This window comes from Halichoeres trimaculatus, unplaced genomic scaffold, assembly GCF_033239565.1.
Source record: "Halichoeres trimaculatus isolate MK-OKI-2021-1 unplaced genomic scaffold, fHalTri1.1 fHalTri1_scaffold_18, whole genome shotgun sequence".
Taxonomy (NCBI): domain Eukaryota; kingdom Metazoa; phylum Chordata; class Actinopteri; order Labriformes; family Labridae; genus Halichoeres; species Halichoeres trimaculatus.
In genome coordinates, this window is record NW_027437196.1 from 17,114,166 (window position 1) to 17,135,933 (window position 21,768).

General features: G+C 39.0%; 1 protein-coding gene across 1 annotated transcript in view; it reads right to left on the reverse strand.

Annotated features, from left to right (window-relative positions):
- The window catches only part of cntnap2a (contactin associated protein 2a), a 533,013-nt gene that overhangs the window by 208,028 nt on the left and 303,217 nt on the right, over nucleotides 1-21,768 (reverse strand). The window contains exons 7-9 of the mRNA XM_074693022.1: nucleotides 19,717-19,901; nucleotides 14,051-14,197; nucleotides 12,649-12,910 (exon numbers count right to left, since the gene is read on the reverse strand). Coding sequence (XP_074549123.1) covers nucleotides 12,649-12,910; nucleotides 14,051-14,197; nucleotides 19,717-19,901 — 594 coding nt within the window. The remainder of the gene's footprint in view (nucleotides 1-12,648; nucleotides 12,911-14,050; nucleotides 14,198-19,716; nucleotides 19,902-21,768) is intronic.

Here is a 21,768-nt window from a genome sequence, read left to right on the forward strand (position 1 = left end):
CACCAGCCACACTTTTTGATGTAGTGGAATTCTATTTAATTTGATGAGAACAATATCAACAATTTCCTTTAAGTGACTGACAACTGTACGCACAAACATCAAGACCAAATGAAAAGCACTACACAGCTGGCATGGGATAGCAAGTGAGACCCATGCATGCGCAGGGAGAACATGCAAACTCCACACTGAAAGTTTTCATGTCTGAATGTGCAATCTATTTCTTTCAGATACCTTTTTTGAAGATTACATTTTAAAAATGTTGATACGTATAAAATCATACCACGAGAAAGGCTAATGGGACTGATCATATACATGCCACTGCACACAACAAACTTCCAAACCCTAGTTCTACAGAAACCCTTCCATGCAAAGGTGAAAAAGAGAGAAGGTCATTCTAAATATCAAATTAAGTTACAAACAAACAAACAAACAAACAAACAAACAAACAAACAAACAAACAAACAAACACAAAACCGTGATGTTGCCAGAAATCATACAAATAAGGAACACAGAGATACACACTGTGCTCTCTGATGTGTAATAAGAGATATTAAATCTGAGCAAAAGAGAACATTGTGCATTTATTTGTTCCTATATGGAGCACCATTTTTATTGGGATTTTGTGGAACAGTGCTCTTTAAGCAAACAGTCAAATAAACCTGTGCCTTGTTAAATATCTCATTTGTGTAAAATAAAACCCATAAAATCAAGAGTTTGAGGGGAGGGCTTGTTTTCCATGGGAGCTAAAGCTAGTTATATGATAACTACGTCATAAAACACTTTGTACTGTACATTTGATGTTGTGGGCTCCATAATGATAAAACAAGACAAAAAACAAACAAACAAACAAAAACTATTAATAATAATAATAATAATAATAATAATAATAATAATAATAATAATTGAAAATCAAAAAATAACAGAAAAAGGATCTGTTGAAACAGATAAGTTGTGAAACAGGAAAAACTAATCAGATTCATATAGGCTGGTAACACTGATACATAGGGGTGGGGACCGATTTAGTTCCTTTTTAGGTACCCACCAAATTCTGTCAAAGGTACCAGGTACTGATTTACATAAAATTGAAAGGTACTGAAAAATAAGATATTTCATTAGTTAGCAAATTTAAATTTTTGACTGATACAATAAATGTAGCACAAAGCCATTATTATGCAACCAGCATAGAAACACGTTATGTTTTTGAGATTCTTTTGCAACAAGCTGAACAAAACTTATCCTGACTGCTGGAACTGTGCAGCTCACCTCTCTCATCCTCACTGATCCTCTCTCCCTCCCTATCATTTTTCACACCTCTCCTCTCTTCTGGTTTCTCACCTGTTTCTATTACATATTGATCCTGTACGTACAGTATAAATGAATTTTGTCTGCTATGAATTCATGGCACCCTCTGGCATTCATGATTTTATCCTCCCCCATCTCCTTCTACCCTAAATATCTGGTCCTCCAAGCTAGTTTGGAGAGCTTTGCACGTCCTCGCTGATGGCAATATGCCAGCCACGCAGAGGTTGAAAATACAACATTTCAAGCCCTGCCTACACAAACACACACTCAAGGATAAGCACAAATGTACGCAGGCGCAGGGACTCACACTCACTCAGGGGAAATGAAACAATATAACATTATAATCAGGGGTTGCTGTAGTAGGTTTTTCCCCTCAAATCTGTGCCTCAGGCCTTTCCATTATTGTAATTCCTTCTGCTTTCTATTCGGACTGAGCAAGTAACCCTGCATGTGTGTGTTTGTGTGTGTGTGTGTGTGTGTGTGTGTGTGTGTGTGTGTGTGTGTGTGTGTGTGTGTGTGTGTGTAGGAGATGGTAATTTTGCATCTCAAAGGAACTGATGTTATTACTTCTTGCTGGGATGATGGGTGTGAATGCATGCATGAAACAACACACACACACACACACACACACACACACACACACACACACACACACACACACACACACACACACACACACACACACACACACACACACACACACACACACACACACAGTTTAAACACACTAAAATATTTCTGCTTTCCAGGTGGCTGAATCAAACAGTTCACGCTGCCTGTGGCTTTGTCCAATTTTTCAATAAGCTTTGCCTCCCATTGAGAACGCTTTTGTGCAATGACAAATTTTACTGGTCGAGTCAAATTGCTTGCTTTACAGGAACAACGAAAGAAAATAATTAATAAATGCAGTAAAAGATTGAGAGCAATAGGGCAAGGCAGCTGAAAGAGTCATTCCAGTATGACATGAGCCTGGTTTATAAAACAGTTAAAGAAAGAAAAGCCTGCGTACAGTTGGCGTTCAAAGAGAGCAACAGCATGACAGAATTAAACGTTGGAGCACATGGTGACCTTTTGTTGTTGGTTTTTTAAAGTCCTTTCTTTCTCACATGCTCATACAGATGGGCAGTAAATGCAATGACTTCATCACAGGGCCATCTAATATAAAAACTCACGTAAAACCTCTAAAAGACAAAAACATACAGTATGAATGACTAAATCAGAGAATACAAGAACAAACAAATGTGACAATTTTAAAAGAAAGACAAGAAAGTGATATACACTGGGTGGCAAGCCTTATTTCCCCTTAAGGCTAGCACACATTACAGGATTCTTCAAACATTCACACATTTAGAGATCATACACTTCGTGACAACAAAAGACAGATTGCATGAGAGCTCTCTCTTCTTATCTTATAGCGTGTTTTGTGCATCCTGGAGCAAGTAAAACGTAAAGTGTAGTAAAACGTGACTTCAGTATAAACAAACATGACGGACCAACTGAAAGAAGCTATGATGGCTGTTTTGGCCTCCTAAATTCTGAAAAACACACAAAAAAAAAGAAAAATGATAATTAAAAAAGTAATGGAGATGGTGGGAATGTGGGCTGTATGTATTACAGTGCAGTTTGGTGGTGATTAGATTAGAGTCAGCTCACGTCTTGATTGGCTTTGCTCCAGTACATGTGACTTTACACACTGTACCTGCTCGGCTCCTCTCGGAGCACCCCACACATCACAAGATTTCTAGTCTCGATTATGAAACACGTTCATTAACTGGGGCCTTCCGAGAAGCTCTGACTGGACAGATCTGTCTTAACACACCCCATACCACAGGAAAATTAGGCACAATGTAATTTGGAGACATCAGCCAATCGGGCCTTTGCTAGCTTTGCTCGTAACAGGGATGTCAGGACCAAAATCAGTCTGATGATCCTGTAGTGTGTACTCACCTTTATTCTGCCCTTTCAATGAGATTTTCGTTTTTTTTTGTGCATTGCAATTAAGCAAGCCAATGCTTTTAACTGGATGGAAATGTTTCTTTTAAAATTTGCTCCACAAATAAGCTGATAGAATCCTTTGCTAGTAAAGCCAACCATGGACTCAGGGAGGCTGTCATCTTCAGCTTTGTTAATAAAGATTTTTTTGATCAATAGATAAAAGTGTTGGACAACGCAGAGGAGCTGCAACTTGCTACAATTGGACGAATTTGCTGGAAATATATGTGATTACATTTGAGTCAATTTCATAAAATATAACAACAATAGAAAATTACAATAACAGAGAGAAGTAATAACTTAATATGCCAAAGCATATAAAAATGTCATTTTAAAAGTTAAGTCTTTAGCTTACAGACACATTTTAGAAAGGGAAATATTTGTGTCATGTGCTTGTTTACAGTTTTATTTTCTTCTTTCTTAATAATCCAACTTTTGTTTATGCCATCAGCGCTCTCCTTTGTGCACCTTCACCTGTTTTGAGGTTTTGACTTAATCCTCAAATGGAGATGAGCTTTCTCAAGGGTGTAGCCCAACTGCCAATGAATACTTGGTTGACAAAAGATACACTCTGAAAAAGCTACCTCCGACCAGCTTTAAATCAGTACTTCGTTTAATTTTGTTGATGTCTTTGGTTGGTAGATGAGTAATGAGCAGCATGGGATGTAGAAGAAAGGTGGATACGAGCAGACTCACCCTGCCAAGAGTCTAATATGAATAACCACCCACTCACTATACACTATCCTTTAAATATCTGAACAGCCTGATCATTTAAACTGACCTCATATCAGCCATCCCCTGCACTATGATTCGATCTTCTGCAGTGTCATCATCACACACCCCAGTGTTTCCTTTGAGCTTAAGTAAAATATTAAATCCTTTATTACTTCTTTTGTCTTCCTTGAAAAAACCACAGCAGTGTAAAAATATGCTTCCTCACTTTGTCGCACGAAAACCTCTTAGGAAATTAGATTTCTCTGTCTCTGCACAAGCACTAGAGAGAGTGAGTATTGTTTCCATGGTAACAGTGCAGGTACCTGATAATTTGATAATTAATCAAGAATGGGATCAGAAAGAAGTATCCCTATCACACTCACACTCAAAGACAAATGCTTACACTTGCTCCTGTATCAGGAAGTAAAAGCTCTTTTTTTCTTACTCTGGTTTTGGTTTATTGGGTTATTTCATGCTCAGTAATGTGAAAAATGGGGCTTGGATTTATTTTCATGCACATCATATTACGCCGAATGGCCACCCAGCCAACATTTTTAAGCCTGACTGTACAAAGCATGTTTGGTACTGTAATTCTAACAAATGACTGATGGGAGTAGAAGAGAAGGAAAGAGACTTGGAGAGTTAATGAGTAAGTAAAAGGCGAGTGATGGGAAAATTAGATCAGAGTCCCTGCAGGAATCACAACTAAGTACTCCCTATTAATGGACACACAACACACACACAGGCATATCATTAAGGAGACACCCACGGTCTAATCTGGAGAGTTTTCTCAAAGGTCCCATCGTCCCTCTAGTTTCATCTTCTCAGAGGAGACAGAGGAAGAAATGACAGAAGGAGTCTCAAAGGCAGGAGGAGCATGTTTCAGCAGGTCACAAACAGCCTCAGGGCATGTTCTCGCTGCACACACACATCCAGGACAGAGTTTTTAAATGTGTGTTTACATGGAGTGTGTTCCTGTACTGTGCCTGTCACTCTGTTTGCAGTAGGGGTGAAAAATAACTTTAATGAGGAGGGCATGCCTTAGAGAAAAAACAGTCATGATATAGAACACATAAACTCTTTAATTATGCTAGTACAGGTTATATATCAAATTAACAGACTGTATATGTATCACTTGTTTGTTTTTTGTTTTTTTGTTTTGTTTTTTACACTTTTTCCAACCTGGACCGGGGCTGCATCCTGATGACCGGTTCCCCTGCTGTACAACTCTACAGTGCAGAGACAGGTGTGTGAGGATGGCATGCAAATAGGCAAGAAGCCTCCATCGTGTACCAGTGCTAGGATTGGGTGAAAGACATGGACTGGTAAACGGATAAATGTCAAATGGTGTAACCGATGTTTCTCATAAAAATCTGATATTGCCCATAAGTTATCATGAATGTGATTTTAGCAGCCTATTATACTATAAAAGTGAAATTTAGAATCATTTTAGACCAACTGACCCAAAAATAGGGAGGAAAAAAAATCGATGTCTACGGCGAACTGACTTGCCCAGTACAACAAAAACCCACATTATCAAGTTTAGAAAATATTTTTAATATACTTTGAAATATTTAATAACAAATAACATGTTTCATCAGTACACTTGGGTAAATTGTTGGAGGGTGTTTTATTAAACACTTTTTATGCTTTTGTGGTTACACCATTTGGCACTTGCCTAGGGCTTATTCTTCAACTGGTTAAAAAATGTAGAAATATCATATTTTGTACTATGACACCAACAGAAATGCAAACTTCACATTTAAACAAACATTAAACATGTTGTTTACACAAGTTTAATGTATATTCTTGATTTGGACATCATACTAACCCTCATTTTATCACTGTCCCGATTCACTATATGTGAACCAAGCTGGTACTAATAAGGTCATAACTATGCACTCAAAGAAAACAGATATTTATTTATTTATTTATTTATTTATTTATTTATTTGTTTGTTTTTAGTTTTAAGAAATACAATTGTTTAAGATCATGAAATACTGAAAGACTTCATACCCAGCAGAAATGGATGCAGCTGTGGGCACATGGATCATTCATTCACACCTCACATAACTACAAAGTTACAGCAAGTTCAGTCAAATACTCAATCTATTAGCTCACAGAATTCCAGTGTTCACATAGTACAGACAGATGGTTTCAGGTAGAGCTACACGGCTGCACATAAACTGCACATTGTGGACTCTGCTGATCTCAACGTAATTGTCACCATGGAAGAGTTACAACCTTTTAAATCTGAGAGACCCCTTACGGCTAAAAAACACAAGATGTGTCTTCGGTTCAGCTCTGCTCGGTTGTGTATTGCGTTTGTCAACTCACACTGGCTGCGTGTTCAGCCAGGCAAGCCGCAAGATGGACAGACAGCTGGAGTGGCAAGATCAAGGAGTTCACATGCTGGCCACTTCATTGAGGCTGTAAATCCTCAAACCTGTTTACTCCTGGCCTTGCTCTGCCTATTATGTTAGATGTTTGTTGTAGCCAAGCTAAAAACAATCTGGTTTGGACATGTTTTTTTTTATTTTGAAAGTCACTTCAGGTACTTTTTAAGTTCCTGTCACGCTTGGCAAAAACAGGATTGTTGCTTAACTGCGACCTGCTGGTGCCCGACTGCATCAGAGCGTATCCAGTGAGAGTTGACTCATTCACTGACATGGAAACCTATCTGATCCTTGGCAGAGCGGAGTCAGACCGGTGACGCATGTGGTGTATTTCAGCTGTAAAAATGACTGTATCTGATGTAGCTGCAAACTGAGCAAGAGGGGAGGGGCTCACATCAAAGGCCACTTTGGTTGTTATCATCCAACAAGTCTGAGCTTCATGACATTGAAAGGTGAAGCCATTTGGGGTCATTTGCTACAACAAATAGCTGGACCTAGAAACAGACAAAGGGTTACACAATTTAATCCAACCTCTTTACTTTCCTTAAAGTGAGCTCCTTTTTATATGCCTCTGTGGACCTCTGCCGATCCGATGTGCAACATCTAATTAGCTTCATTCATGTAGCCCAATTTGTGTCATTTACACTGCCCAACAAAAAGTTATTGTAACTCCTATTTTTGTTCACATCAAATTCATCCAGAGATAAGTTAACATTAGAGTTAACTCTTACAGTCGATTTTATGGTTTTTTTCAGTGGAAACTCTTCCAATTACAGATAAAGGCTCAGACAAAAATCAAACACTGATACTGTATGTCCTGCTGAGGTCTACTGAGTGGTAACTGCACCATACAAGCCCAAAATTATACTTTAAGACCAAGTGAAGAGGCACTATAGAAATATATTTTTTGCACAATACTGAAATTGCAGTGATTGAGTTTTTCCACAGAAACAACTAGCACATCACTTATCATCTTGACAGGTTAACTGTAGAAAGATCTACTCCTGCATTGAAGTCTATTTTTCCTTTTCTTTGCATTACGCAGCTGCTTTGTTCCTTCCACAGTTGAAAAAATAATTTGCACCAATTTGAAACCATTTTCCGACTCACTATCTACTGAAAACGCGCGTTAGCTGTCATCCTTGCTTTGCTAAAGAGCTACATGGGTTAAAGGATCAGTGGAGTATGTCTATATAGTTATACCTTGCAGCAGAAGCCTAATTATATGTCTGAATAAGCTGTCGCTAAACAGCTTGATAAACAAACTATCCCCGCTGGGAGGGGAAAACTAGATGTGTAGTCCCTAAAAGAACCTCTCCTCTCTCTCACTCGCGCCTTTTTAGCATGTGCACATCTGCTCTTCTCTCTGCAGTATATCTGCCATTAAGAGGGACGAAGCATTTCATTACAAGTCTGCTGAGCTCCCACTGTGTCTTTGGAGCTAGAAGCCACGAGTGGCTTTTCTTCTTTCTTAGAGATACTAATAACTGAATCAAAGGAGGGAGCTTGGGTTTGGGTGTGCTAGTTTCTGTTTGTGTGTCTGTATATTCTGGTAATACTGATGTAATCGCAGGCTCAAGCCCAATTAGCCTAGAGGGTAACTCTGTAATAATCCCTACCCCTGGGCATAATGGCCTATTAAAGCAGCAGTGGACAGAATAAATGAGTGTGTCTAGGGAAAGAGAGAGAAAGAGGGAGGGAGGAGGGAATGGCAGGGCGCATAAAAAAGGGAGGAGGGGGAGTGAAAGAGACATGGTCCGATTTAAGGGAGAAATGGAAAAGTGACTCAATACAGATGTGTTTAAATTTTAGCTTTATTTAACTCAAAAATGTTTGTCCTTGCAAAAAGAACTGCAATGTTTTTAAATGTAAACTAATTAAACAGCTATCATCAACATTCTCTGATAGAAGTATGTGTGTTCACTTTGTTTACTACTTTCAGTGTCAAAGGACGCAGGATAAAAGTATTCCATAGCTTTAAAGTTTCAAAGAATCCCCCATGCACATCCTTTCTCCTTTATAATTGAACTGTTAAGTAGCGTTGGTGAGTTCAAAATCAGGATACAACAGACTTAGTGGAAGGTTTGAAAGACATCAAAACAAAAACCGAGAGCAATGACAACTGAGGCCATGTCTTTAATGTTTTTGATGATAAAATATGATTACTGAAACCGTGCTTTAAAAGTAGCATCAGCCCTGTAATTATTCAAATAAACATAAACAACATCAAAAGTCAAGTTGGCAGAGGAGCTCTTGATGATAAAAATACAAACAACATTTTTGAATGTCTTTGAAAAGTGTTTGGTTATATTTAGTGTAAAATTGGGTGTTGAAGCCACAGCAGAACAAGTAAACCAGTTTAAAATGCAGAACGATATTTGACTGTGTCATGGTGTTTTACCTGTGGACAGCTGTTAAAGAGGGGGTGCCACTCTTTCCTATATTTTAAACATGCATGTAAAGTAACAATGTTGGATGCTCACACTAAACCGCTATATACTCATATGTTGTAGAAATCCCTGAATCTGTCTGGACTGCTAAAAATGTTTTCAAAATAGCAGCAAATCTTCATGTGACTCGCTGAAATGATGATATCACCTCTTAATCATCTATATTGCTAGGCGCCACCCTGTTGTCTATGGCTGCCTTTTGCAGCAGCTCTCGCTCCTTTGCCTGTTTCTTGTATTTTTTTTCATCTCTTTTTTGTAATCTTTGTATTTGGAGTGGATCATTACTTTGTATGGCTCATTTGTTGGTCATAGACGCCAAACTTTTTGTGGTTTTAGTGTTATTTTACCATTTTTTTCTCCTGTGTTTGTCTGGAGATCCTACATGTAACCATGGCCACATTGTTTACGTGTGAACTCAGCTGTTGGCAGCCTGTAGCATGTCAATGCTAACTGGTGTAAGGCCTGATGTCTTCCCACAAGGTGAGGAGAAGGAGGTGTGGACGATGCGCTGGTTCTCAGGTGTGAGCTAAGAAGTGACGACATGGACCTGTCCTTCCATCCATCGTTATTGGGAACATAAGATCTATCGCCAATAAGATGAACGAGCTAGCTGTGCTAACCCAGCAACAGAGGGAATACCAGAAGGCAGAGTAGCATCATGCTATTCACAGACATGGCTAACAGAGCTAACATCAGACACCAACGCCATGTTGGAAGAGCTTCACCTGCTGTGAGCAGACAGGATCCAGGAGACAGAGATGGAGCATGACTGATGAAGCTCAGTCCTGGACCCTGTGGTGGTGGAGGCTGGCTGAACTGGAGAATGATGGACAAGCTGTCATCATCTATTTTCTTATGGACCTTTTTGCACTTTCTATACACTGTCTTACTTTTGTTTTCCTGATTGCTGCTGTGACTTTAATTTTGTTGTACTTGTTACAATGACAATAAAGTTCTGTTCTGTTCTGTTCTCTGTTGAGGGTCTCCAAACTGCTTCCTGAGACATTAGAGGACCAGGCCCGAAACACCAAGGTCTGTCTGTACATAGCTCTGCCCCTGACAGGCCTTCAAAGCAGTAGCACACAGTCTGCTGAAAGGGAGTATAACATTAAAGTAAGCGTAAAGTGTTGCATGACAATCACAGTATGCTTGGCGGAGGTCTGCGTTCTCTGACTGCTTTTCTAGTTTAATCTCGTGGAGCAAAAGTTCTCCACAACTCAGGTAACCAGCAGGTCACTGGCACCTGCATCATCAAGTGGTTGTGGCTTAGTCTGTTTCATGTTGTAGACTTAGTTGCAGGCAATGGAAATTTTCACACAGAAAGAAACAAACTGTGTCATATAAAGCAGCTTAATTTGTATTCTGGATGGTGAAATCAAGTTCATGAAATAAAAGCAACAGTCAAACTTTAACAGTGAGTCAATACAAAGTTTTTATCACTTTTCTAAGTTTCCCAATATTGTTTCATCTCATACTGCAACAAACTCTTGAAACAACAAAATTTAACGCATACAACGCAACTGAGTTCAAGTGTAATTTAAATAACATACCTGGTGGCAAATCTCTACAGTATTTGTACAAGAAGAGAATAATCAGTGTGTGTTTGTGAGTGGATCATATGTCAGCACCCTTTTTTGGGTACAGCCAGAAACTTTCAGGGTTCTTCCTGTGACTGTCTCTGGTTAAGCTTGCCTCCTCCGCTAAAGCAGAGAGAACTTTGATCGAACAAGAAAAAAAAAAATTCCCTAACTTTTTTGATCATGATGGTTTATCAAACTTTTGATTGTGTGTAATTTGAAAACGCCTGCAGTAGTGAGTGCCTGTGTGTGTTGCCTCTGACAATGATTAAATCCATGTAGCCTATTGCATCCTGACCCAGCTGCACAGCACCATATCAGTTAACATCCCGCCAATCACAGGCTGTCACATGCTTTTTGCAAGTTTGAGCTACCTGGTGTTTATTTCAGCTAACAACATTGACATGCTGACATTTTCAAAACACAACATCATTACTTTGTGAGCATGCTGAGATGGCACGTTGTTTATTGTTGCATTATGGTCAGACAGTGTTAATTTTGCTGCTGTGAGCCCTCACTTTGCGTTGTCTATCACTCAATGTGTGTTTTTTAGCGATGCATTTAAAAATGAAGTTTGACTGAGAACAAAAGAAAACTGTTGGATTACTTAGTCATGTCTGCAGTGTGCAAGTTCTGCACGCATCATATGAGAAATGCTGGTCTGTGTTTTAATAATCTGCTGTCTTACTGGATTTGATTACTGGAAGTCCCAAACCTCACAGATAAGGAGTGGGCATTTTTCCCAGGAGTGTGGATAATTACAGTATGTCTATGTGTATGTGTGTAAGCCTGTGTGTGTGTGTGTGTGAGTGGGTTCAGTGTACCCACAGTTCTAAATCAGAGCAGAGGAGATGGATTGATAGACAGCGTGATAAATGTGCAGTTATCGGTGGTTCAGTTTCTCTACCGGCCTGCTTTTAGTGTTAGTACATGGAACACTGGGTATGGTAGTATTACCCTGACAGAAGGTAAACATCAGGAAAGTGATGTGAGCTACACACACACACACACACACACACACACACACACACACACACACACACACACACACACACACACACACACACACACACACACACTTAAACTGTAATCAGCTCTTTCCGAGTGCCTATCCTCTGTGGATCTGGAGCGATTAATAAAAAAGTATGATTGTTGGTCAGACATCGGTCTTCCCAATTCCCTGCCTCACTCGCTGCCTTTGGCTGGAAGTTGTTTACTGGTAATTGGAGGATACACCAGACAGCCCAGAAAGTTCACCCTTACTCCCATTGGCTTTATTGTTGTCAGATAAAAGCTGATTGCCAATACTGCCCTTTAACCAACCATATATATGAGTGTATATTGGGACCGTCATGACATCAGAATCTTACCTCCATATTACCGTAGAAAAAAAAATCGCAAGAATGAATTATAATACTTAGACAGTTATTGTAAACATTGGAAGAGGTCCTGTCACTATAGTTCAGCGTTTCCTTCAGACTGGAGTGGCCTTTCAAACATTAACCATAAAGTCTACAATCTGTCAAGAAACCTTTTTAGGGGTGATATAGGTTACCTCGCTTTTATCTGTCACTTACTCTGACATGAGCTGCAGTCAAGCGGAAACCTCCGGTCTAAGAATATGAGACAATGCAGAAGTGCTAAAATCTGCTGTTTCTCAAGTGTTCGCTTGAGGCTGGCTCCTGAAGTACTGGAAGTCACATACACAACGAGCCAAAAGAAGCCATTTTCAAAGCAGAAATTAACCTATTTGCAGCCTTGTTCAAAAAACATCTCCAGTCTGAGTCGCTAATATTACTACAGGCACCGACTGTACGGGGGGGGGATTTTTTTCTAACACGTCTGTTCAGAGGATATTAAGATCACGAGCTCCCCCAACAAGAGGCACAGCTGAGAGTCATGTGACTGACAGGCACCCTATAGCTGTAGGCGAAGCCCTTGCCACTACCAATATGGCCGCTATAGCCGATATGCTTTATTTCCGGTTTCAGAAACAGACAGGTGACATCGGCAAAATTACGTCCATGTTATATACAGTCTATGGCTGCAGTAAGAGCAACACGCTGGTGAAAGCCAACTAGCCAGTAGAGATAGGTCATGACTTGCAAAGCATCAAATAACTACTTATCTCATGATATATAACAGGAGAAGTAAAATGGTGACTGAATCAAAAAAGAAAAGAAGAAAAGTTCAGTAAGGGTAAGTAGACAAACTCACCCAATGATAAGTCCACCCGGTTATTGATTTTCCCCTTCGTCACATTGATATGAACCACCACCTTGCTTTCCTCCAGGGAGATCTCCAGTGTGCCATCATCCAGATTACTGAAGAGCAGGAGCCCGTCTGGGTTCCACGTTCTGAACTGAAAGCTGACCGATATCGTGTTGTGATTGGCTCGGCCTGGCAGCTGGAGGAAGCTGGTGGCGTTAAAAAAGACGGGGAAGGTGTGGGTCTCCACGCAGGAGAAGGTCAAGTTACGCTGGAAAGATAGAAATGAGAGACACATGACAGAAGATTCAATGGGCTGAAAAAAAGTAAAAAGTAAAAAAAATAATAAATAGAGCTTCTCTTTTGACTCCACAAAGAAGTTTTAAAAGTCCTAACACTTCAAAAACCATGTTTTTTTTCCCACTTTGATAGAAGCCTACTTTAGGTTGAGTTTACCTTCACTTGCTCTTGACTAAAGCTTGATTAAAAGATCTTGCTTATGCTCATCAAAAAAATGTCACTTTTTGTCCCACTGTGTCTTTGAAAAGCCAGGGCTGAACAGCAACTCAGGGTGCTGTTTTAGAGCTGGAGGCAAACAAATAAACAAACACTACTGTGAAGCTCAGGCACTAATTACCATTGAGCTCCTCCAACCTTGTGCTGGTAATCAAATCATTAGCAAACACCATACTCTGAGCTGCCTTACTGACAATGGATTATTCCTGATTGCTTCTCCCTTTATGTGTGTGTGAGTGTGTGTGCTTGAAACATACGAGCAGATCTTCTTTGATTAGAAATGAATGGTTGTGTGAGTCATTAGAGAGACGTAGAGGTAAGGTTTTAATGAACTCCATTAGAGCCTTCATTTGTTCACTCAGTTCACCAGAGATCTGAGATGATACGCTGGGTGTCCACTGTTCAGACAGAATATGAGAGGGGTGAAAATTAATGCCTCGAGACTTTATGCTCTATCAAAGGCTTTTCTCTTCTAACTTGAAAAAGTAAGTAGCATGCATGACCAAGAATGCTGTGCGATGAAGGACGGCAGAGCATTGAATGTTTCCTTCTTTGCTGTGATAAACAGAAAGCAGGTATTCTCCATCTCTGAGGTTAAACCATATCTCTGCAGTTAGCAATGAAATATCAATAGGCAGCACAAAGACAGGAGGCAAACACACACAGAGGCCACTGGTGGGTCAGATGTATCTAATTAATTATGAATCTGTTCGACTGTTTCGGTACGGTGAGTAATTTACCCCCTTACTCAGGTCACATACTGAGGTAGTGTGCCAATAATGGGCACATTCAGTGTACAGCTGCCTTTAGATGCAGGTTGTTATAAGCAGCTGAGTTGTTTATGTTTATGGTTATGTCCTGCATATATGTATGTGTGTTTGCATTTCTAACTCACAAAGCTGGAGGTGTCAAGTTTCTTCCGGCGAGCCAGGTCTGTGATGTTGTCTCCATTGTAGTTGATGCTTTCCATGCAGCCTTTAAAGTTCTTACTTCCTCCTCCTCCTAATGGCTTTCCACTGTATGGCATCCCACCAAAACTCAACTAGAGGAGAAAAAAGGGTATAAAGATTAAAAAAAAAGGAATGGTTAACAGATAATATCCCTTTCTTTCTGGGGTTTAAAAACTGCAGAAAGACACACAAATAGTGTAAATTATTGGAATTTTTCATCTTAGCACTGCTCATTGGCCAAGGCTGTGTACACCTATAAGGAATATGAGGTAATAACTTTTATTGCTTTTAGCCATGTTGTACACACACACACACACACACACACACACACACACACACACACACACACACACACACACACACACACACACACACACACACACACACACACACACACACACACACACACACACCGCTCCTTGAGCTCTGCTGTGGCAAAAGAAAAAGTAAAATAAACTATTATATTTCCCTTATGCAGAAGTTTGAAACGCAATGAATCACAATATAGCAATATAACAAATCGTCTTGTTAATTCTGGTCTTATTTGCTCTGGAAAGTCACATAGATGCATGAGTATTGTTATTAGCCTGAGAATATGGACCTTAAAATGCCACTTGAGAGCTTTGAATAAGAGGCTTGAATCAACACTTGAAACAACAAAAAACACTAGTAAAAAAGTAGTCCTGAGGTTGTCTTCTTTCAGGGTTGTTTCATTGTATATTCTCAAATAGTTAAACAGTTAACTCATTACACCGTGAAAGCGAGGCAGGTGCAGAGCTTCATATGTCAGTGGAACTTCCTGAAAAATCCCAACAAATTTGAATTGCACATGTACTCTGTGTCTCCTAAATCTGTGTTTGCTGTATATCATGACATTATCATACTTTTCCAAACTATTTATTCAATTTCTAAATATCTGTTCTCTTTGCACATTTTGTCTTAAACGATGACACCATAGACTGTATAACATACGGATTTAACGCGGGCTTTGAGCTTCCTTTCTAACAGTTAAAGTCAGTCATGAGAACTAAGCTGTGCCTCTTGGACAATAAGATAATCCTAAATCTTCTAAACCAACAAGTTAGAAAAACATTATCCCCCCATACAGTGTGATGGGGGTGTCAATAGCCTTTTTAATGCTCTGAAGGTCTGTTGCTTTAGCTTGGCATGTACAAAGTTTCTGGTCTTTCTGAAGCCTAACCCTAACCCAACTTTTAGCGCTTTTGCATAGGCTTAATTTTTCGAAACCAAATGTTGCCTCTTGGGCAACACTTTAGCATGATGTCTGCCACTGTTAGTGCCTGTAGTGGCACTGTTTGGTGCATACTGTCCATTGTTTTTTTTATGCCATTTCACCGTACAAATTATCTGTTTTCATCACTAGAGGCTGTACTTGCGCACAAGCCCTGGTTCCCTGATTCTGTATTTTCTTTCTAGCATTAAGCAATACAACGTATCACAACAGATTATTACTTTGAATTTGAAACTTTTTGGCCTTTATATCATCACTTTTCTATACTGTTACTGTCATACTTAATTAAACTTCCACCATGTATCATATAGGCAGGCTAACTGTGGCATTAACATATTGTTTTCTTGTTAAGAGAGAATTTAATGAATTCAAATCATAAGATCACTAATTTATTGTCATAGCTGAAACTTTGCTGCAGGTTTAACTATGAAAACTGTCAGGACTTCCATAATGTGAGTACTGGGAGATGGCATTAAAGGAAGAAGGTTCGTATTTTGTGGCGAACAGATGTGATGAAAGGAGAACTGAAGCGAGGAGACGGAGACTAATAAAGAAGCATCTGGTGGGAAGAGCTGAAGGACACAGAGCTGATGGAAATGCTCATATTTTTCCTCCGGCTGTATGTGTTTTTGTTCTTCCAGACATACAGTAGCTGTAAGCTCTGAGAGAGGCTGAAATGATGGAGAGTGGTGTGCAATTACTAGTCGATATGTGTCTATCTGTAAATGTGTGTGCCTGTGTGCGTGTGTGTTTGTATCTGTCTATGGTGACGCTCCAGTAGTCTTAGTAATTACTGCCAAGGGTAGACACAATTGCACCCGGATATTTAGTCTACAGGATTAAATGGAAGCAGGAAAACATACAGAAGCACACACACACTACACAAAAACACACAACTGCAAGATAGAGTGTGCAGTCCAGATGAAGTACACGAAGAGTAAAAGCTGGTCACAATTTGTCTATCTTTAGCCAGACTCATTCAGGCAGTAACACAAGTGGGATCTGTTCAGGGCTCACCATAGACACAACACACAAAAACAGACACACACACACAAACACACAAAAACCCTGGTTGTATAGATTTCCCTGAAGATCCCTTAATTCAACAGCTTCACTTTAATTGGACTGTGGATTGTCTTGGCCCATTTCTCAGTATCCTACTTAACACTGGAACAGATCAGCCATATCAGCAAGCCTGTGAAAGGTCACGAGCTTGAAGCATATCAATAAACACACAAACGTGTGAGCAGCTGCACAAGAGGGCACACACACTCTAATGCATAAGTGCATTTCATGCGTATTACGCGTTCCTGGATCAATTTCCTGATTTAAGTGTTATTAGCTGAACTTTTTACATTCCATTACCAGCAGTAATTATGGGACTTTTATGGATTAGGATTATAGCAGAGTGTAAAACCAATATCTAATTTCCTGTGTGGTATCAATGCACTGTACAGAGAGAGAAATCCAAGCTTTTACCAGTGAAGAACAGATGCTTATAACATTGTTGAAAATCTCTTAAGGATAGGAACCCAGTCTGAGAAAAACAAACAGCATCACTGAGACATTATTAATTGATAAAGATGAGAAAGTGTTTTAAATCCTTACACAGCCCTGTTGAGACTCCAGGCAAAGTGGGAGAGTTCAGACTTTATCTGAGAACAGTTCATGATATCAGATTTAGTATTTTGTGCACAACATGAGGACTGCCCAGGGCTCCTCACGCAGAGTTCTCTCATGTTCCTAGATGATGAGAGTTCACCCCCGTCATTAAGCCTCAAAATACAAATACACTACAGCTCAAATTTTAATGAAACAAAGCCTGTAAGCAAACTCAGCCAGTCAGTGAAGCTACACAGTAACACGCAGCATTGCAAATTTCCCACTTTGCAACAATTATCTGGCGCAGCTTTTTAATGTTTTTGAAAGAGTAGATTTGCAGTTGGCTTCTGTGATCTCTCTATTAGTTTCTTCTTCTCCACTTACAACCCAGCATGCACCTGCAAGTTATACTAACAAGTTGACCTGGGGGCAAGTAGATTCAGATACATCTCAGTCAATGAGAAAATTGAGAACATTTGTCTCTATTCTTTAATAAATTAGGCCTTGTTTTAATACTCCATATTAATAACATGCAAAGAAAAATATTTCAAGCTTATTGTGTTACTTTTTATGTGCATGGTTTAAATCTTATGAAAATTAGAAATCCTATAATAATATAATATAATATAATATAATATAATATAATATAAAATAATATTGTATAATATGATATAATATGATATAATATTGTATAATATAATATAATATAATATAATATAATATAATATAATATAATATAATATAATATAATATAATATAATATAATATAATATAATATAAAATAATATAATATAATATAATATAATACAATATAATATAATATAATATAATACAATATAATATAATATAATATAATATAATATAATATTATTTAGTGTATTATAATACAATATAATACAATATATGTATAATGTATTGAAATTTTATAAGATTCTTAAAAAGGATTGGAAGTGCAGAAATGCCTCACTTCTCAAAGGGATGGTCATTCATTCTGAAAATATTTAGAAAATGCTCCTCAAGACAAATGCACTTTGTGGCATTCATAAGATTTTTATCCTTGTCTCTACCAAGGGGTTCAGTTCAGTTTGTTTTGGTACAGCACGCGTTCTGTGGGGTTTCCCTTGACTAAAACCGGGCCAGGTCCCCAGATTACCAACCCCTACCGTCTCAGATTTTGGTACCCTTCTGTTGAGGTGCCAGACATACAGAGACGACCCCAGAAAGTGGAACAAAGATCCACATGGCAGTCACAAAGAAGATAAATCACTGGATGTCTTTCATCATTGTCTTTGTGTGCTCTGTTGCATGTTTCTTCTTCACTGAATTCATTAGCAGGGTATGCTGTGTCACACTGCTATGGGGTTGCGTTATTATGTGAGTGATGCTGCTATTAGCATCCAGCTAACGCAAACAACCAAGAAGGGCACGGCTGGCTGTGGAAAATACAAACAGGATTAGGCTTTACCAATCCGATCCCCACCAAACTGTTCTGATCCATACCGCACTGCTTGGTGGAAACAGGGCTTTCGAGAAGTTCAGGATGCTTTGACAGTGACCTCCTGCTGGTCACTACTTTTGGGGTCAAGTGTTTCTCATCTTTCTATAAACAGTAATCTGACTTCTCTCTGAGGTTCGTGGTTCGGTGGGTCGCCTTGCCGATCAAGCAGTGCAATATAACAGTTTGAAAACTATTTGGTAGTTTTAGTGCTGTCCTTCTGGAAAGGGAAATCTGCATCTTCATAAACTTTATCTGGAAATAGGAGCATTAAGTACTGTAAAATCTAGCGGCGAACAACAGCAATGACTTTGAACTTGATAAAATACAGCAGACCTAGGCAGCAGATGACACAGCACCCAAAATCATCACATTAGTCAAACTTTCACATACAATGTCAAGAAAAGCACATGTTTTGAAGTGAATATGATACCTTTTTGAACAAGGACTTTCCGATTATATGTGTTTCAACCAATAAAGGGCTATATAATACACACACACACAAACAGAACTGGTTGCCATTTTTATCACTTAAATATAAACTGCAATATTCATTACTCAGATTTTCCCAAACCTGTTTGGAAGCAAGGCTAAAATCTGTTCAAAAATTCTTTGAGACACGTAAATCTGTAATAAAGTTTTGTTTTTTTCAGCGAGCAGAATGTTGTACCCAAGGACCTCTTTTATGTCCCTCTCAGTTGACAGCCGTTCATTACATTTGTCATGTTTTTACAATGAGGCATGGTGGGAACAGGTGGAAATGCAAATTCAATTTCAGAGCAACATTAACCCCAAAACTGCACCTGACTATTTAACATAAAAAGCCTTTGCTGCTCTGAAATCCAATGAAACATTTCTAGACCAAGAATCCACAAAACAGATGTTGTGGTTTTTAAATTAAATTCCTTTAAAAGGTTATGGAAGATTTTTTGTTTTGTTTCCAGAACACTATTATATTTCCACATGTTAGAGGCTGCAAAACACAAGCATCCTGGCAGCTGAAAAAGTAAGCTGACATTTTAGAAATTTGCTGTCTCACATGTTCTCCCAGGAGCTTATCACAATATTCTCCTGCTCTTCTAAGTAAAGCTGTTCGATCATTTGGTTACCACATGTTCAGAGTTTTTTTTTTTTTAATAACACAATGTCACCATGACACATCCCTGCCACCTTGCAGTTACGAGTTGACCACGACTGCATTGATTCATGTCAATGTGACAAAACAGTGCCTCTCAATATTCTAGGTACACTTTGCTCCTCACCTCATAGTCCAAATCCAGTTGGTCGAACTCCCCATTGGTTCTGAAGTGCTGAGTGTGTCCATCCAAGGTGAAGTTGACATTACGACGGTAGCGTTCAAGCACCACTGAGTGCCAGTGATTGTCATCCAGGAGGCTGCCGGTGGTCACAGAGGTATGACCCTCTTTAAAACTGTGCTGATTACTGCCTGTAGAGAGCATATCATGAATAGTTATTAGAATAAAAATATCTGGCACTTATAATTTAGCACCATGTGATGATTGTTCAAAAATGGTTTAAAATCTGATGAATTAATGATTTTCAGATATTAGCATATAATCACAAGTCTCAGAGTACTAACATGCTTGGAAATTTGGAAATGACTCCAGTTTCAGCTGTCTTTAGTGTGTTTAGTTTGATTTTAGTGACTCAGAAATATTATTTTGTTCTTTCTGTATCTATTTATGCAAAGTCTTCCACACAACAGTTTTTCAGTTTTGCATAAAAGGTGCCACATTTAACATTTCTCTTATTAATCACAACCCTCATGAAAGAAATAGATCTAAAGGTACAGTGAGAACTATCTGTTTAGTGCTGTTTACAGTGATACCTGTGGCTGGAGTTGAAATTGTTTTCTGATCAGATGACACTGTTTACTATGAACACTATCATCCGTTGTCATAAGGACCTGATTCTTACCAAGGCGTTCATTTGTGTTGGGAGAAAATACACGGAGAGCAGATCTTTTTTTTAACACTGATTTTCTTTGTTCAGGACAACTTTTTGTAGATTGCAAAGCTACAAGGTAATATAAACGTAGCACAAAAAGTAAGACGCATTGTTGTGCCCTAGCAGTTTTGTGTTGTGTTGTGTTGTGTTTAGTAAATAATTCTTTTGTTGTAACAATCCTTTTTGGCAGTAGGACATGTGAGTGGAGCAGAGCAAGCAGGGAGCAGAGTGGCCGAAATTTTGAAAAGAGCGCATGTTATGAACAGGGAGGCAGAGCAGGGCGCCATCCTGCTCAATTTTTGCTTGTTTTCACTCACAACATGAGTCTGATGCATGCCCAAATCTGGGCCAAAATCTATTTCAGAACAGTACCCAAGAACAAATATTTTATTACCTCCCACCTATTAGGGGTCGAAGGCTTTAATTAAAGATAGGTAAAATATGCATGCACATATTTTTGGAGCAAGCGCAGAGGGTGTATGGAAGGGAGTTGCAATCTTGCTCAGCAGTAATGGGCAACAATGAGCAACTAGGTGGGAATTTAAGCAGGGAGTAATGGGGGTGGGCACCTCGGGTAGCAAGAAGTGGGAAATTCTGGCAGATCCACTCTGCTTACATGGATAGCAGAAAATCTTTTACTGTTTGAAAACCTGTTATTTACCCTTTAAACTGGTGCTACATTTGTGAGGAGTGCAAACATGTGGGATGAGCAGCAGAGCTGAGTATTTGAGTTGTACCCACAAGAACATTATACTTTCTGCCATTGTCCCTTTGTTCTGTTACTGCTTTTGACTCTTGTTTTAAACTCCTGTTAAAAAGTGTATTTGATGATCAAGAGATGTTTTCCTGCTTCTCACTTGGTCAACCCACTTCTCACTGCTAGCTTTGGCGTGGTGTTAGCAAACATAAGGTACATAAACGGATTTATGTTCTCAGAAATCCAACCTGACCATGAAAACTGAGAAACAGCATTAAGAAATAACTAATTTAGGTGCTGATTACCTCGTTTGAAATCATGGATAAGTAACCAGAAAATATCTGAAAATTAGACTATCACTCATTAAGTTCTCGCAGTGTTCTTATCAAACCCATAGTGCTGCTCGCTCTGGTTGTTTCTTATTTATTGATGTATGAAACTCTGCAAACTAGATCTTTTTGGTTGTATTTAGGCTTGTTTTCAGACTGATTATGGTGGTATTTTTCTCGAGTCAAGGTCCTGCAAGAATGACAAAAGCAGTGTGCTAGCATTCATTGATCGGAATTCTTGAGATAATTGAAACTAAAAATGGAAAAGCTTGGCCTTGGATAAATAACTTGAATATTTTCTTTCCTAAAGTGCAAGATCC